Consider the following 19,344-nt stretch of genomic DNA (forward strand, 5'->3'; position numbering starts at 1 on the left):
AGGTTACCTTGTAAAGGATTATTATGGATGGGCACTCAAGTGCATGTAACGGTGAAAGGATGAATTGTGTCCACTGAACAAAGTTCGCTGTGGCGGTGTTTTGGCAGGGAGAGCCCGGAGTAATGTTTCTATAGCCAGCCGTTTTACCCCCGCACGGGGGAGGGGAGAACGGTGTCTGAGAAAGCCGTCGGGTTTGGAATGGAATGTAGCCGTGCACAGGCTGTGAAACCCAGATGGCTAGATGTACTCTGTGACACGGTGTACTTGCGTTCTCACCCACAAAAGGCTGTGCTTACCTCCCACGGGCAGCTCCGACTGAGCCTCCCTCTGATTCACCTGATGTAGACACGGGACTGTTGGAGCCACAGATATGTTCCCCTGGCCGTATGTGCGAAGTTGCCACACTCTAGATGGTGTTATCGGAGTTGCGTCTCCTGGCTCAGCTTCAATACGGACTCGCTTAGGTAATCCACCGGCTGTGTCAGAAAGGCACCGGAGCCCCGGCGCTTGATCGTCAGTACGGTGATGTAGCTGTGCAGTGTAGCGGCCGTCAGGAACCAAACTCCTGTGTGGGCTGATATTGTCTGGACTTCAATGAATGAAGGGTACACCTGTATCCTTAACGCGTTTCAACACCATCTAGAGTGTGGCAACTTCGCACATACGGCCAGGGGAACATATCTGTGGCTCCAACAGTCCCGTGTCTACATCAGGTGAATCGGAGGGAGGCTCAGTCGGAGCTGCCCGTGGGAGGTAAGCACAGCCTTTTGTGGGTGAGAACGCAAGTACACCGTGTCACAGAGTACATCTAGCCATCTGGGTTTCACAGCCTGTGCACGGCTACATTCCATTCCAAACCCGACGGCTTTCTCAGACACCGTTCTCCCCTCCCCCGTGCGGGGGTAAAACGGCTGGCTATAGAAACATTACTCCGGGCTCTCCCTGCCAAAACACCGCCACAGCGAACTTTGTTCAGTGGACACAATTCATCCTTTCACCGTTACATGCACTTGAGTGCCCATCCATAATAATCCTTTACAAGGTAACCTTTTTGCAAACCAATAGATGCTTGCACGGAACAAGGACTGTCTGGGGACCTTTATACAACAAGTTAGTTGTTACCAGCATACAGACCTATATGGTGTATAAAAGAGTATTATTATTACCATCACTGCTCAATACATCATATTGTTTGTGGCCATATTGTTGCAATTATTTCATAATATCTGCTAATTAGTAACATATCAGGACACAGTGATTCTGTACCGTATACATTTTATGATTATTCATTTATAATTATTGCACTCCCGGGAGAATTGCTGTATTTTATATATTTTATAATAAATACATATATTTTGACTGTTGAGCGCAATTTGGTTTTGGTTCAAGTGAAAAGCTGAGACCACCTTCGGGAGAAACTGAGGACGAGTCCTCAATTCTGCCCTATCCATCTGGAAAATCAGATAAGGGCTTTTACAAGACAAAGCCGCCAATTCTGAAACCCGCCTGGCCGAAGCCAGGGCCAACAGTATGACCACTTTCCACGTGAGATATTTTAATTCCACAGTCTTAAGTGGTTCGAACCAATGTGATTTCAGGAATGCCAAAACCACATTGAGATCCCAAGGTGCCACTGGGGGCACAAAAGGAGGCTGAATATGCAGAACTCCTTTGACAAAAGTCTGAACTTCAAGCAGTGAAGCCAGTTCTTTCTGGAAGAAAATCGACAGAGCCGAAATCTGGACCTTGATGGACCCCAATTTGAGGCCCAACGTCACCCCTGCTTGCAGGAAGTGTAGGAATTGACCCAGTTGAAATTCCTCCTTCGGGGCCTTCATGGCCTCACACCAAGCAACATATTTCCGCCAAATGCGGTAATAATGTTTGCGGTGACATCCTTCCTGGCTTTGATCAGGGTAGGGATGACTTCCTCCGGAATACCCTTTTCCTTTAGGATCCGGTGTTCAACCGCCATGCCGTCAACGCAGCCGCGGCAAGTCTTGGAACAGACAGGGTCCCTGCTGCAGCAGGTCTTGTCTGAGCGGCAGAGGCCAAGGGTCCTCTGCCAGCATCTCTTGAAGTTCCGGGTACCACGCTCTTCTTGGCCAATCCGGAACCACGAGTATGGTTTTCACTCCTCGCATTCTTATTATTCTCAGTACCTAGGGTATGAGAGGTAGAGGAAAAAAACACATAAACCGACTGGTACACCCACGGTGTCACTAGAGCGTCCACAGCGATCGCCTGAGGGTCCCTTGACCTGGCGCAATATCTTTTCAACTTTTTGTTGAGGTGGGACGCCATCATGTCCACCCGTGGTCATCCCCAACGGTTTACCCGCATTTGGAAAACTTCTGGAAGAAGTCCCCATTCTCCCGGGTGTAGGTCACCCATCGGAGAATCCTTGTGGCTTCTGCCATCGCCATCCTGCTTCTTGTGCCGCCCTGTCTGTTTACATGGGCGACCGCCGTGATGTTGTCTGATTGGATCAGTACCGGCTGGTTCTGAAGCAGGGGCCTTGCTTGGCTTAGGGCATTGTAAATGGCCCTTAGCTCCAGAATTTCTATGTGAAGTGAAATCTCCTTGGAAATTTCTTCCCTGTGTGACTGCACCCCAGCCCCGAAGGCTGGCCTCCGTGGTCACCAGGACCCAGTCCTGTATTACGAATCTGCGGCCCTCTAGTAGATGAGCCCTCTGCAGCCACCACAGCAGCGACACCCTGTTTCTTGCCGACAGGGTTATCCGCTGTTGTATCTGTAGATGGGACCCGGACCATTTGTCCCACAGGTCCCACTGGAACGTCCTTGCGTGGAACCTTCCGAATGGAATTATGCTTCGTACGAAGCTACCATTTTTTCCAGGACTCGTGTGCTTCCACTGGAAGAAACACTCTTTTCTGGTCTGTGTCCAGAATCATTCCCAGGAACAGAAGACGTGTCGTCGGGACCAGCTGTGACTTTGGAATATTGAGAATCCAGTCGTGCTTTTGTAGCACTTCCCGAGAGAGTGCTACCCCCACTACCAACTGTTCTTTGGACCTCGCCTTTATCAGGAGATCGTCCAAGTACGGGATAATAAAAACTTCCTTCTTGCGAAGGAGTATCATCATTTCAGCCATTACCTTGGTAAAGACCTTCGGTACCGTGGACAACTCCAACGGCCGCGTCTGGAACTGATAGTGACAGTCCTGTACCACACATCTGAGGTACTCCTGGTGAGGAGGGTAAATGGGGACATGCAGGTACGCATCCTTGATGTCCAGGGAGACCCTGTAATCCCCCTCGTCCAGGCTCGTAATAACCGCCCTGAGCGATTCCATCTTGAACTTGAATCTTCTGATATAAAAGTTCAAGTATTTTAATTTTAAGATGGGTCTCACCGAACCGTTCTGTTTCGGTACCACAACCATTGTGGAATAGTAACCCCTTCCTTGCTGAAGGAGGGGCACCTTGACAATCACTTGTTGTGATTATAGTGTTGAATAGCCACCAACACCGCCTCCCTGGCAGAGGGAGGTGCCGGTAAGGCAGATTTTAGGAAACGGCGGGGGGAAGAACGTCTCGAACTCCAGCCTGTACCCCTGAGATACTACTTGAAGGACCCAGGGATCCATGTGAGAGAGCCCACTGGGCGCTGAAATTTCTGAGACGGGCCCCCACCTTACCCGGGTCCGCCTGAGCAGCCCCAGCGTCATGCTGTGGACTTACCGGACGCAGGGAGGACTTCTGCTCTTGGGAACTAGCTGTGTGCTGCAGCTTTTTCCTCTACCTTTGCCTCTCGGCAGAAAGGATGAGCCTCTAGCCCTCTTGCTTTTCTGGGGCCGAAAGGACTGTACTTGATGATACGGTGCTTTCTTTTGTTGTGGGGTAGCCTGTGGCAAAAAAGTCGATTTCCCAGCAGTAGCTGTGGAAACGAGGTCTGAAAGACCATCCCCAAACAGTTCTACCCCCTTATAGGGCAAAACTTCCATGTGCCGATTCGAGTCGGCATCGCCTGACCATTGCCGAGTCCATAACCCCCGTCTGGCGGCAATGGACCTAGCGCTTATTTTTTATGCAAGCCGGCAAATATCCCTCTGTGCATCACGCATGTATAAGACCACGTCTTTTATATGCTCTATTGTCAGCAAAATATTGTCCCTATCCATAGTTCTTTTCCGACAGGGAATCTGACCACGCAGCGGGAGCACTGCACATCCATGCCGAAGCAATGGCTGGTCGCAATATAATGCCCAAGTGTGTGACTATATCTTTCAGGGTAACCCCCTGCTTTTTATCAGCAGGTTCCTTCAGGGCGGCCGTATCCGGAGACGGTAGTGCCACCTTTTCTGATAAGCGTGTAAGCGCTGTATCTACCCTATGGGGTGTTTCCCAACGTGACCTATCCTCTGGCGGGAAAGGGTACGCTGCCAATAACCGTTTAGAAATTATCAATTTCTTACCGGGGGAAGACCACGCTTCCTCACACACCTCATTTAATTTCTCAGATGCAGGAAAAACTACTGGTAGTTTTCTCTCACCAAACATAATACCCTTTTATGTGGTACCTGGGGTATTATCATAAATGTGTAACACATTTTTCATTGCCTCAATCATGTAACGGGTGGACCTATTTGGAGGGTACACTAGTCTCATCGTCGTCGACACTGGAGTCGTTATCCGTGTCGACATCTGTTTCTGCCATCTGAGGTAGCGGGCGTTTTTAGAGCCCCCCATGACATTTGAGACGCTGGAACAGGCACAAGCTGAGTAGCCGGCTGTTCTGTGTCGTCGACCTTTTGTGTAAGGAGTTGACACTTTCACGTAATCCTTCCATAAGTCCAACCACACCGGTGTCGATCCCGCAGGGGGTGACATCACATTTACAGGCATTCGCTCCGCCTCCACCTCATTATCCTCCTCATACATGTCGACACAGACGTACCGACACACAGCACACACACAGGGAATGCTCTGACAGAGGACAGGACCCCACAAAGCCCTTTGGGGAGACAGAGGGAGAGTATGCCAGCACACACCAGGGCGCTATATATCACAGGGATATCACATATAAAGAGTGTTTTCCCTTATAGCTGCCTATATATATTGTATACTGCGCCTAATTTGTGCCCCCCCTCTCTTTTTAACCCTTTCTGTAGTGTATTGACTGCAGGGGAGAGCCAGGGAGCTTCCCTCCAACGGAGCTGTGAGGGAAAAATGGCGCCAGTGTGCTGAAGGAGATAGCTCCGCCCCTTTTTTGCGGACTTTCTCCCGCATTTTTATGGATTCTGGCAGGGGTTAAAAAGCACCTATATAGCCTCTGGGGCTATATATGGTGCCAGTTTGCCAGCCAAGGTGTCAGTATTGCTGCTCAGGGCGCCCCCCCCCCCCAGCGCCCTGCACCCATCAGTGACCGGAGTGTGAGGTGTGCATGAGGAGCAATGGCGCACAGCTGCTGTGCTGTGCGCTACCTTGGAGAAGACCGAAGTCTTCAGCCGCCGATTTTCCGGACCACCTTCTTGCTTCTGGCTCTGTAAGGGGGACGGGGGCGCGGCTCCGGGAACGGACGACGAGGTCGGATCCTGTGTTCGATCCCTCTGGAGCTAATGGTGTCCAGTAGCCTAAGAAGCCCAAGCTACCACCACTTAGGTAGGTTCGCTTCTTCTCCCCTTAGTCCCTCGATGCAGTGAGCCTGTTGCCAGCAGGTCTCACTGAAAATAAAAAACCTAACAAACACTTTCTTCCTAGGAGCTCAGGAGAGCCCCTAGTGTGCATCCAGCTCAGCCGGGCACAGAAATCTAACTGAGGCTTGGAGGAGGGTCATAGGGGGAGGAGCCAGTGCACACCAGATAGTACCTAATCTTTCTTTTAGAGTGCCCAGTCTCCTGCGGAGCCGTCTATTCCCCATGGTCCTTACGGAGTCCCCAGCATCCACTAGGACGTCAGAGAAACCTCAGATTGCAAAATTTATTGCAAAATGTATTACAATTCCAATTAGTAATGTTTGAATAGTGCACCTGCTTTCTTTCTCTTTGTGTGTGGCACTACAGGTCTCAGCAAGGTAGCACCTCTTGTTACTTGCAGTTTGGCTGTGCAGTCTAGGGCCCTTGTGTGTGTGTGTACTGTATCTTTGTGTATGTGTGACTGTGCGGGCATAATATGTTTAAGCGGCACTACTAAGGGGTCATTTTGTGTAAGCGGTACTACTACTTAGGGGGCATTTTGTGTAAGCGGCACTACAACAGGGGTCATTTTGTATAAGCAGCTCTACTACAGGGGGCATTTTGTGTAAGCTGCACTACTAAGGGGGCATTTTATGTAAGCGGTACTACTTAGGGGGCATTTTGTGTAAGCGGCACTACAACAGGGGTCATTTTGTATAAGCAGCTCTACTACAGGGGGCATTTTGTGTAAGCTGCACTACTGAGGGGGCATTTTGTATAAGCGTCACTACTACAGGGGGGATTTTGTGTAAGCGGCACTACTACAGGGGGCATTTTGTGTAAGCGGCACTACTACGGGGGGGATTTTGTGTAAGCGGCACTACTACAGGGGGGATTTCGTGTAAGGGACACTACTAAGAGGGCATTTTGTGTAAGTGGCACTACTACAGGGGGGATTTTGTTTAAGCAGAACTACTGAGGGGGCATTTTGTGTAAGCGGTACTACTACAGGGGGATTTTGTGTAAGCGGCACTACTACAGGGGAGATTTTGTGTAAGCGGCACTACTACAGGGGGCATTTTGTATAAGCGGCACTACTACAGAGGGGATTTTGTGTAAGCGGCACTACTACAGGGGGCATTTTGTGTAAGGGGCACCACTACAAATGGCATTATGAATATAAGAAGCACTACTACGTGCAGTGTTATGTGAATAAGATAAGATACCCTTTCCTTGTAAGACTACACCCCTTTTTGGTGTGCACCAAAGGCACGCGCTGTCCCTTTGTAAAGTATGGGAGGGTGCAAATTTATAGTTTGCAAGGGGCTCCGAACACCCTAGCACCGGCCCTGGCTGAGGTAATTTCTATTCCACAAGATTTACAGAAGATCAGATTAACATTTTTTTCTCCTCCATTTCTATTGTGACTCACTCTAAACAGTATACTGATGTGTCCATTCAAGAACCTTGTCGCAAGGACACCCACCTGGGCATTCTCAACCAGATGTATGGCAGATGTCATAGAGGAGTAAGTGGTCCCATCGGGGGAGACTCTGAAGAAAGCTATAAATAAACTGCTCCATTCCTATGACCACTATCTGGGTATTAGTACGAGTCAATGGGGAATGCTATCAATTTGCCAGCTGTTGGGATCCCCGCGGTCAGGATACTGATGCCGAAATCCCGACAGCCGACAATACCGACAGCCGGAATCCTGATGCACAGGGACTATTCTTACTCCTGGGTGTCCACAACACCTATAGAGTGAGAATAGAACCTGTGGCGAGCATAGCGAACCACCGAGCCCGCATACCGCTCGCCTCACTGCCGGAATTCTGGCGAGCGGGATGCCACTGTCGGGATCTTGACATCCAGCATCCCGCCCGCTGGGAAATAGTATGTATGTATGTATGGCTGTAGTGACATTTTGGCATTATCACACAGCTGTTGTGCATGTGTCCAAAGCATTAGCATCTGGGCTGTGGCATCAGAGTGAGACAGTTGGAGTTGCTGGTTTGACATTTTCATCATCTTCAGGTTCAATTGCAGGGGTACCATGGATTGCATTATCCCCCTCCTTCAACTCAGGGATTAGGGCAATCACTGGCATCTGGATGACAAAGTTGGCAGATCTGATTTTTCTACATTAGTTTGCAATGAGCAACTCTCTCCTGCTGAAACAGCTCAAGGATATCCAAAGTCATTAACTACATATGTATATATGATTTTTATCTATGGTATCAGGCTCACATCTTGTAACTCCTTTAGGGCCGCCATGAAATGTTGTTGAATGAGGGCCCCTGATCTTAGGAACCAATGCTTGTCCAAGGTAGGTACACTGCACTTTATGCATTTATGACTTAGAATTCAGGCCTACATTACAATCTTAATTCAGTTTTGTATTGTTTCGATACTATTGTGCATTTCCACTTGATTTATTATTAATTACTGTATATTTGAATGTTCATTTGTTTGATCATTTGTGTACAGATGTGTCCTCTTATATCCTTGCTGTAGTGACGCTAAACAGCTCTAGAAGCCGCACCATGTCGTGGCAGCACTCGGTAGCGACAAAATGCGTCTTAGTCGCAAAGTAATGTAATATGACGCACAATCAGCTTCTGCTACTTAAAGTAATATGCAACATGCCTATATTCTTTATGCAATTGCGGCTGTATCTGCATACAGGAAAACACTGTAGCATAGCATTTTGTTTGCAAATAAAGTCGCAGTCACACACAGAATATAGGCATGCCGCATACCGAATCACATGCGCTCATGCGTTATGTGTATTACAACTTTTAGCACACAGAGCAAAGATGTAAGAGGACATATCTGTAACTTACATTTTTAAAAAAATTAACCATACGTCTACACAGTACTAAAATAATTTAAAGGAATAAACTAATTCAAAGTGAATTGTGCCAATATTAGTACTGGATAAATAATCTATATATTGTACAATGGCACTTCACTGGAAAATGATTTATTAAATCCCATGCTAATACTGTTATGAATGAAAACATACAAAAATGAATACAATCATTATGTAAAACAGATAAACTTTATGAACTGTGCAACGTCTTTGATTTATTTTGTTGGTGAACTGTACATTTTATTGCAATGCATCTGGAAACCTGGTTCTGCTCAGTTTATTTGCAAAAAGAGGAGAGTGGTGGAACTTGTTGGGATCTGACACTATGGACCAGGCATCAATACACAATTCACTGGGTTTCAATGTACTGGGATGACATATTTGAATTATTATATGACCGGTTTCCCAAGGCTGGCAGACATGACAACTGTTGGATTACAAATCACTGGAGAATTTTTGTTTTTTTAACAAATGAGGCCCATGTATAGTGCCCTTCAGAAAAATGGTGCATGTGCAGAAGGTAGTAAAGACTCTGACAAAGGAGTCTATGTACTAAGCATTGGAGAAGATAAAGTGGGTGGAGATAAAGTACCAGCCAACCAATTCCTAACTGTCATTTTTCAAACCCATCCCGTGATATGACAGTTAGGAGCTGATTGACTGGTAGTTTACCTCAGTCCACTTTATCTCTTTCTAAGACTTAGTACATCATAGACCCTATAGTTTCTACTGAACCCGCACCACAGTTATGGAGAATTCATTAGAAAGATGGTGGCGCTTACATTTTTTTTTGTGGGGGTCAGCACTGTATGTCTATTCTCGGTGCAGGGTATGTGCCCAGTGGCACCCTTTTAACAATGGGCCCGTGTGCACCACACATTCTGCATCTAGTATAGATTCATTACTGACTGCATTAAAGGTCATTCTGAGAATTGAGATTCATTAACATCTATTGGTTGTTTAAAGGTCACTCTGAACCTCCAGATCCCATGGCTTCCCTTTAGTGTGGTCAGGCTATTGCTGAACACTTAACAATCATGGTGACCATCTGTATTTGGGCTACTGTAGGAAAGACTCTAATCTTCCTGTCTGAATAATCCTCAACATCATTGTAGACCCTTATGTGGGGATTACGGACTGCTTGATCTAGATTATCCAAAGGACTGGCCTTACATATAGCCAGGTTAACCCTTGCACAACAGAAACTCAAAGCACAGGTGTAACTCATTCCAGGACATTTCTGAATACTTAAGTGCAGACAAAACATAATTTATTATGAACACCACCTGATTCAGTTTCTCTGCTTAAACTAAAAATATTATATTTTACCAAGATCTGGGTGGCTAATGAGCATCTGGTTTGCAGATGATAGTTTTTAAGGCAGAAGACAATCAACGGTTCAGTGCAGGATGAAGACTGAAGCCATTATGTGATTGTCTATGGGTTAGTATTTCTGCACTGTGTTTATCATCACCAAAGAGTTTGAAAATGACCATTGCCTGAACTGAGCCAAGAACATATCATAAAGGAACCCATTACACTTGTGTTTTCATGAGTGTGTGTTAAATAAATCTGTAGTTTAAAAACTGAACATATATATATATATATATCTGTTAAAAAAGCATATATAGGGGGCGCTCCATAGTGCATAAAAGTATTACATAAAAATAGACAGACGTAGTGCATAAAAGTATTTAATAAAAATAGACAGACGTACACAGTAAGATTGAACTCGTACCGCAAGGTAACCAGTGTGGGCTGGTTACCACATGATTTCACAATAATCTCCCGACAAAGGCTGGAACCAGAAGTCACCTAGTCCGTATTGGAATCCTCACCCCGCCGTTAGCTACTGCCTTTTGAGGGCCGCGAGTAGGAACACATCAGCCGTGGACTTCGGGAGTCAACAGCCCCAGCGAGTACATGCGTCAGTTAGCTCCGCGGAGCTGATGTGAGCTGATGTGTTCCTACTCGCGGCTCTCAAAAGGCAGTAGCTAACGGCGGGGTGAGGATTCCAATACGGACTAGGTGACTTCTGGTTCCAGCCTTTGTCGGGAGATTATTGTGAAATCATGTGGTAACCAGCCCACACTGGTTACCTTGCGGTACGAGTTCAATCTTACTGTGCACGTCTGTCTATTTTTATTAAATACTTTTATGCACTATGGAGCGCCCCCTATATATGCTTTTTTAACAGATACATTACATCCGCGGGAATCGGATTGATCAAAGGGGAGCAGCGGTCCGTAAAAATCTGAAGGAGGACCTAGTTACTTTTTAAGCATTTATTTTTATGCACTTGATTTCACAAACACATTTGTGGTTTTTAATGTTTATTGATATCTCAAAGCAATAACCAGCGCTTATTCCTGTCTATATTTGTTATATATATATATATATATAAATATATATATATACTGTGTGTGTGTGTGTGTGTGTGTGTGTATATATATATATATATATATGTAGTGTAGACCTAATTCTGCGCTATATCAAGCTCAGCCCTGGTACGTACCCTCTGTTAGATAGAGTACACAAGTAGAATACAAATAATGGAATGTCCAAGGGAGCTATAATGCAATGTTACTTCTTAGAAGATTCCCTCCAAATTGTGACCACAAATAGTTAAAAACTTCAATTTAATCACATATTAACATTGAACAATGAACCGCAGTAGATACAATTGCTGCGTCAATGTCATATGACTAATATATCCACATTAAAACACAGACATCAAAACCATAAGTGGTAAGATATTTTCTATATATAGAGTTTCTTAATCCAATGGTGTCTCTCAATCAATAGATGTCTGATGATCTCACATCCGTACTAAATAAAACGCGTTTCGTCCAAATGGACTTCATCAGGGGTTCATATCAAAGGGGTCTGGAGAACTCTATGGGGTATGTGACCAACCCTATGGTTGCGCTGCTCCCACAACAAAAAATCAATATGATAATGCAATAGTAAAACAATAATGCTGAGTTCACTATTGGCCACAATCAAGTTGTGTTGATCAAGCTTCTGAGAATGAATGGCTCTCCTGAACAGCAGTCTAAGAGTTAGAAAATGACCATTGCCTGAACTGAGCCGAGAACATATCATAAAGGAACCCATTACACTTGTGTTTTCATGAGAGTGTGATAAATATAAATCTGTAGTTTAAAAACTGAACATATATATATATACATATATATATATATATATATATATATGTGTGTCAAATTTTATATATGCTACAACCAAAGCACATCACAACGTAGTCTAGATAGTTTTCCTTTAATCACATTTATGTTTGATCAATGAAAACATAACCTGTGTTATTATACAATCCAATTTAGTACGAATGTGAGATATCCTATCTTTAAGTCCAATGGCTGCGCACTACATAAATGTCAATATATTTTTTATTGTATTTTTAAGTCCAAAGGGCATACATTTAGAGAGCAAGATGACCGTGTCTACAGAGAGGAAGTCTGCTCTGGCCAATAGGAGGTGCCATAGTGGGTCCAGATCCTGTCTGAAGTCAGTGACCATTACGCATTGTTTTTTTGTGGAGTAGAGCAAAAGTGACATTTCATATTGTAGAGGGAAATGAATGAAATTGGATAAATAGGGCACATTGCTGGAACTCAACATGCTATGCTAAGGAGCCAGGTATGAGCTGGTGGAGATCTGCTCTGATTACAGATACTGTATATGCAATCTCCTTTAAGTTGCATTTTAATGAAAAGCCACATTTCTAGGTGTATTTAGCACATCTGAAACAAAGTTTCTGCATCTACTCTGCAATATTAGTGATCTGGGATCTCGACTAGGGTCCTGCTTATGCCTCCCAAGTTTTTGTTTTGTAATAGGATAGGCCTCTGCTAGAGGTGTGTGTGTAGAAATGTTGCGATACTGTGGGAAGGGTGCTGCTGCTTAGAGAGTGCAGCACTAGGGTTCTGCTGCCTAGTATTCATCAATAGAAATGGGGGCACTGACATAAACATGTGTAGTGGAAGGTGGCAGCAGTCTTTCTAGAGAAGAAAGGAAAGAAAATTGGTTGGGGTGGAGAACGAACAGGAGTAAATTGCAATGATGCCTTCATCTTGCACTGGTCTCTATGTTACCTCGAATTCATGCTTCATTTAAGAAATAACTGAGGTTAAACTAAACAGTATTTTAGGAGGCAATTAAAGGGATAATTTTACAGTCAAAAGGATGGACTAGTTTGGATGAAGACATTTCTAAAAAGTAGAACTAGAAAATATCCTAATTTGTATGTAATTTGTGTAATGCAATATGACTGACTAAATAAGTATTCTAGAAAGTAAAGATAGGAGTCTGTATTTGGAGTCTAACAATTAATGGAAAATTTGCTTAACTCATGCAAAAGAAAAAAAACCACAACAACAAAAAAAAAATGCCCAAGAAAAACAATATGCAGTACCCACATAAAAAACAATTCTGCTAATCACAGTGGCCTTGTGGAAATCTGTTCACAAGAGTATTAATACACTATGAAGTAACATGTTTCTTTTCTTCTGCATTGTATAGTTTGTTTTTTCTTCAAATCTGAATCATTGGTAACATCAGTAACTTTAAAAGTAAGCAAATGAGAAACCACAAGACTCTGTAATATACATAGTGACCACTAGATGTCTCCATGTACTGGAGAGCTGACCATAGTACCAGAGACAAAGTACATTCCTTTAGTTGTTCTTTGAGAATGATGGCTCTTGAAGTACATAAAAATGCACTGCATGATAGTTCACCATTAGGGTTCTAAATACTGCAAACGGTAAGGGTTTGTTTAAATATTCCAAATATAAAAATAAGTCTGATTGGTGAGGTCCTTATTAAATGGAGATCTGCTTTTGCTAACCATTTAGCTATATGGTGGTTTGTTTGCCTCAAATCCATAGACTCCAAATATTTGAAAAGTTGGCTATTGTTGGTATGGAGAACCAGTAAAGCTGAAGTGTATATGGTGGGTGGTGGTCTCCCCGAATGGGTAAGATACTGATAACAAGCAGAAAAGGAACATGCAGTTTCTTGGCTGTGGCTTGATGCTTATTTACTGTCCTCCTCCTTTCTCATACTGTGCCAGGCGACTGAACAGTCTTCTAGGAATAGCGTGCAAGTTTGTTGTAGTTCTGATCCAGATTTCTACACAGACACATCGACAACGTCATGACAAAGAGCTGGGAAACAGACAAGAAGGGGTAAACATGTTAGAGAGTGTCAAAGGACACTAGGTGGTATATTTACTAAAGCGCGGGTTTACAAATGTGGAGCTATGGCCCATAGCAACCAATCATATTCTACTTATTTATCTAGCTCCTTCTAGACGATAATAGGTTGCTATGGTCAACACATCCACTTGCATAAACCTGCAATGTTAGTAAATATACTCCTAGGACTCAGTCATTTTGTAACAATCAGAGCTTGCATGTATATCTACAGAGAAAATATACTGTAATACTGTATTCTGTAAATCTGAGGTAGGCGACAAGAGGTTCTCCTGGTGGGTGTTGTGGGACTACAAGGCGCATGGGCAGCTGTAAGCCATGGATTGCCCAAGTCTCCTTAGATATTTTTAAGGAAGGCATCACAAATCCCACCCCCCAAAAAACAACTCTTGCTGTTAGTGATGTCTACGGAAAGCTTAAAGCTGGGTACACACTGGAGCGATCTCGGTCCAAAATGTCGTTTCCGGCTGAATCACGCAGTGTGTATGGTCAAACTGCGCACTCCCACGGTTGCATGCGATCTCGTGCTGCACACCAACCAGATGATATTGCATGTGGCACCAAGCTGTGTAATGAAGGATGGAATGCAATGTTGTTTTGTCCATCATTACATCGCTCTGATGTGTAACGTGGATACGATAAATCGCTCCAGTGTGTACCCAGCTTAAAGCAGTTGGCTTTACCCATAAAGGCAACAACACCCTGTGCAAGGTGTAAGAATGTACAGCTTTAAACAGCGTGCTTTTAGTAGCAATTAAATAATATTAAATAATCAACAGGGAGAAATAATCACTCATTTATTAAAATGTACTGACTAAATAAAATTTTTAATGAAACTCAAGCTTTGGCTGTAGACCAAAACCACTATCAGTTGTTTGTCACTATCAGTTTGCCACTTTGAACAAATCACAAATTATTAACAACATTCCGACCTGATCGTAGCTGTGCTAAATTTAGCACAGCTACAATCACTTACACTGACATGCGGGGGGATGCCCAGCACAGGGCTAGTCCGGCCCGCATGTCAGGTCGCCCCTTCCCCGCACAAGTACAAAAGCATTGCACAGCGGCGATGCTTTTGTACTTGTAGAGTACCTCCCAGCCAGTGCAGCTCCTGCGGCTGGCCGGGAGTTACTCGTCGCTGCCCTGGGTCGCAGCAGCTGCGTGTGACATCACGCAGCTGCTGTGGCCCGCCCCCCGCACGGTCCGGCCACGCCTGCGTTGGCCGGACCGCACCCCTAAAATGGCAGCCAAACGCCGCCGTGCCACCCCCTCCCGCCCAGCGACCGTCTCTGTCTGTCAATCAGGCAGAAACGATCGCTAGGCAACGACGGCCTTTGGCCGTCTGGCATGCGCCGTTCTGACCCGATAGCACCACTGTGAACAACTGCAGCGTGCGATCGGGTCGGAATGACCCCTACAGCTCAAAATGCTAGACAGAGAGTATTTTGCATGTATGACGGGAAAGTGTTAATGTATGTCATAAGTACTTGCTCTTCAGCTCATTACATACAGATGAACAAAATGTCCATGTATAGTCTCCTCAGATATTCATTAAGTCTCACTTTCAATACCTATACAGAATACAATAAGCTTAGTCTATGGGGGTTATTCCAAGTTGATCGCAGCAGGATTTTTGTTAGCAATTGGGCAAAACCATGTGCACTGCAGGGGAGGCAGATATAACATGTGCAGAGAGAGTTAGATTTGGGTGTGGTGTGTTCAATCTGCAATCTAATTTGCAGTGTAAAAATAAAGCAGCCAGTATTTACCCTGCACAGAAATAAAATGACCCACCCAAATCTAACTCTTTCTGCACATGTTATATCTGCCTCCCCTGCAGTGCACATGGTTTTGCCCAATTGCTATCAAAAATCCTGCTGCGATCAACTTGGAATTACCCCCAATGTATGGTACATAAGGCATTTAAATGAGACCATGGCAGGATTCTGGTGTTTTAAGAATGACACTATTGAACAAGTGCTTATGGGACTGACTCTGACGCCGCCTCCGGTTTGTAAAGAACTGAGACACCATCTGGACAGTAAACCTGGAGGCATCACTTCAGAAGTGGGTCATAGCTACTGATCCGTTTGAATCATCTATAGTACTTTTCTTTTTCTGAATAAATTGTGAAAGTTTTCAGTGTTTGCTGTTGGTTTATCAGACATGGCATTGTACGTCAGCATGTAACCTAATGGGGCCCCCTGTTGTTTAGTAACTCGCTCCTTCATGCACACTTTAAATGTGCTGAAAATGTGATTTTTTTTTTCTATTCTGGCCCAGAACTAAGTTTATCTCATCCTGTGTTCTGTAAACATCAGTTATCTATTATAACCATTTGGCAGAAATCCTTGTTCATGACATTGATGAAGTAAGAAAACCGTGTACTCTCTTCTGTAAATGATATGTAGAACCTAGAAATAACCACCATGCCCCTACACTAAGCTGGGGGTCCAGTTAAAGTATGAAGTATGTTTCCCTGGCATCCATAAGGGATACTGGGGTTTACTTAATACGATGGGTATAGAAGGGGTCCAAAGGAGCTGGTGCACTGAAAATTTCTTCCATTGGGTGTGCTGGCTCCTCCCCTCTATGCCCCCTCCCACAGGCAGTTTAGAAAAAGTGCCCTCAGGAGAGGATGCACACTCTGGGAGCTCCAGAGGAATTTTCTTCAGTTTTATTTTAAACTTTATTATTTTAGGTATACTGTCTGGGCAACAGTATACTGTACCTGCACCGTGGGAGTTAGGAGGGGGGGCGGTTACCGGCCTCTGTAAGGCACCAGAGCCGCTTCCCTGCTGCAGGACCACTGTCCTGAGAGATTGTTGTTCCGTGGGGCACTGCGCCTTACAACCGCAGCACGCCGCACACACCTAACGCTGCTTGAAGGTGAGAAGAGTGGTGAGTACAAACCAGGGGCCCCGCTAGGGGGGTACCCCGGTTCTTGGTGTGGCGCAACACGGTAGCAGCATACGGGTCCCTCCACGGGGGGACCCGCTATAGCCCCCGTGTGTACAACTGGCAGCGGTAGTGCTAACTAGCAAGCAGTGTGAGATTTGTACAATATTTGGAGACATTGCTAGTATAAAGATTATCTGTAGCTCCGGCGCCATTATAGGGGGTGGAGCTTACTCAGAGCAGGACCAGCGGCATTTTTGGTGCCTTCCTCTGCATACTCCAGCAGCAGCAGGGACACACAGCTCCTCCAGGGCTCCGTGAGACACTGGAAACAGGTACAGGGGTGTACTAACAAGGGGAGAGCTGCTATTGCACACAATATAGTGTCCTGAAAAGGACAGATAATCCGGTCTTACTGAGATATAACTATATACAGCTTGCAGTTCATGTCTGCAGATGGGGGTGTGCTGTCCTCCTCTCACTTCTAGCAGAATCTGAGGACGATATTCTGGAAGAGGGGGAGGAATTGGAACCTGATATAGATGATTCCACTCCTGCAGAGGATATTGAACCCCTAATTCTTGCTATCAGGGATGTTCTGAAAGTTCCTTTGGAGGAAGCTGCTGCACTGCAGTGGTTTTTCTTGCACAGAAAAACAATCATCATCACCTTCCCTGATTCTCCAGAATTAGATGAGGTTTTTAAACAAGCCTGGAAAAATCGTGATAAAAGATATCAGGTTACTAGGAAGTTTTACGCTCTTTCCCATTTACACTGGAGGGTCGTAACATTGGGGAAAACCCCCAGCCATAGATGTCTCAGTCACCCGCCTCTCTAAGAAGGCGGTGTTACCGGCCCCTGGGTCTTTTCAGCTCAAGGTCCCTGGGGATAGAAAAATAGAAACTACATTAAAGTCTATTTACACAGCGGCTGGCTTCTCACAAAGACCTGTGATAGCGGGTTGCTGGATGACACATGCCATTCACACCTGGTCAACTCTAATTCAAGAGGGCCTTGCGGGGGATTTGCCCATGGTCACTACGGTGACCCTCATTCAGCACATCCAGGACACTGCGCGAGTACTGTGTGACTCTCTCAAGGAAACAGGCACTATTAATGCTAGAACTACTACCATGGCAGTGGCGGCGTGCAGAGCTTTGTGGTTGCGTCAGTGGATTGCCGACGCAGATTCCATGCGCAGTGTGGAGTCTCTCCCTTTTTCAGGGGAATGGCTTTTTGTGGTGGAGTTAGATACATGGATTTCTACGGTCACTGCTGGGAAATCCACATTTCTCCCCTCTGGGGCCCAACCGGCTAGGCGTGCCTACCAGGGCCGTTTACTTATTCCTTTTGGACCTCTAGATTCAGGTCAAGAGCCAGAGGTGCCTCCAATGCGGCACGAGGCGCCAGAGGTAAGATTACAAGACCGAAAAACAACAACAATAAGGCAGCGCTTGCAGAGATGAATTGTCTAATTATCAATATAATTTATTATGCTTAAAACTGTCAATAAAACAATTAAAAATAAATTTACACTGTAGTAGATAGCCTCTAATCACCATTTATACAGCACATATGCTTGTTCCAAATTTTCCATAGGACCCTGAATGCTCAGAACCAAGTTTATCCTGGGGCTATAGCATAGTCCCTGGACCGGAGAAGTGTATTCCAACGCTGGAGGATTAGCAGTTCCAATAATGAATCATAAATTAGGAAAGTCCTCACCAGTTGTGCGTATTGTGAACAGAGTTCAGTCCTTGGTTGCAGATGTAGTTCAATGCTGGCAGTTTTGTAGGGTCCTCAGTGGTCCAAGCAAAGGTGATTGGGTTGTAGATAGGTGAAGAGAAGGCTCACAACTGACGCGTTTCACAGCTACTGCTGCTTTATCAAAGGCCCTTTGATAAAGCAGCAGTAGCTGTGAAACGCGTCAGGTGTGAGCCTTCTCTTCACCTATCTACAACCCAATGACATTTGCTTGGACCACTGTGGACCCTACAAAACTGCCAACATTGAACCACATCCGCAACCAAGGACTGGACTCTGTTCACAATACGCACAACTGGTGAGGACTTTCCTAATTTATGATTCATTATTGGAACTTCTAATCCTCCAGCATTGGAATACACTTCTCCGGTCCAGGGACTATGCTATAGCCCCAGGATAAACTTGGTTCTGAGCATTCAGGGTCCTATGGAAAATTTGGAACAAGCATATGTGCTGTATAAATGGTGATTAGAGGCTATCTACTACAGTGTAAATTTATTTTTAATTGTTTTATTGACAGTTTTAAGCATAATAAATTATATTGATAATTAGACAATTCATCTCTGCAAGCGCTGCCTTATTGTTGTTGTTTTTCTGTTTGTATCTATTATATAGGTGTGACTGACTTATTCAGGCAGCAGCTACACACTCAAAATTGGAATTACGCTTACAGCGCCCTTTCCAACCTAGGTTGGTTTGTCCCACTTTTTTGAAGATTACAAGACCAGCTGCTACCGCTGTTTCCCAGGAACCAAGCACCAGTGTAGCTTCTACAAAATCCTCAGCATGACGGTACCTCCCCACCCCGAGGTGGGAGCTCATCTGCGTCACTTCAGCCACGTCTGGGCAGACTCCTGCCAGGATACCTGGGTAAAGGACCTCATTTCCCAGGGCTACAAGCTGGAGTTCGACAGCGCTCCTCCCCTACG

At 45.1% G+C, this 19,344-nt stretch overlaps 1 protein-coding gene across 1 annotated transcript in view; it reads right to left on the reverse strand.

Moving 5' to 3' along the window:
* Window positions 1-11,141: 11,141 nt before the first annotated feature.
* The window catches only part of LOC134966254 (leukocyte antigen CD37-like), a 218,208-nt gene continuing 210,005 nt past the window's right edge, over window positions 11,142-19,344 (reverse strand). The window contains exon 9 of the mRNA XM_063942845.1: window positions 11,142-13,702. Coding sequence (XP_063798915.1) covers window positions 13,625-13,702 — 78 coding nt within the window. The 3' untranslated portion in view covers window positions 11,142-13,624. The remainder of the gene's footprint in view (window positions 13,703-19,344) is intronic.

The sequence above is a fragment of the Pseudophryne corroboree genome, chromosome 10 (assembly GCF_028390025.1).
Source record: "Pseudophryne corroboree isolate aPseCor3 chromosome 10, aPseCor3.hap2, whole genome shotgun sequence".
Classification (NCBI taxonomy): Eukaryota; Metazoa; Chordata; class Amphibia; order Anura; family Myobatrachidae; genus Pseudophryne; species Pseudophryne corroboree.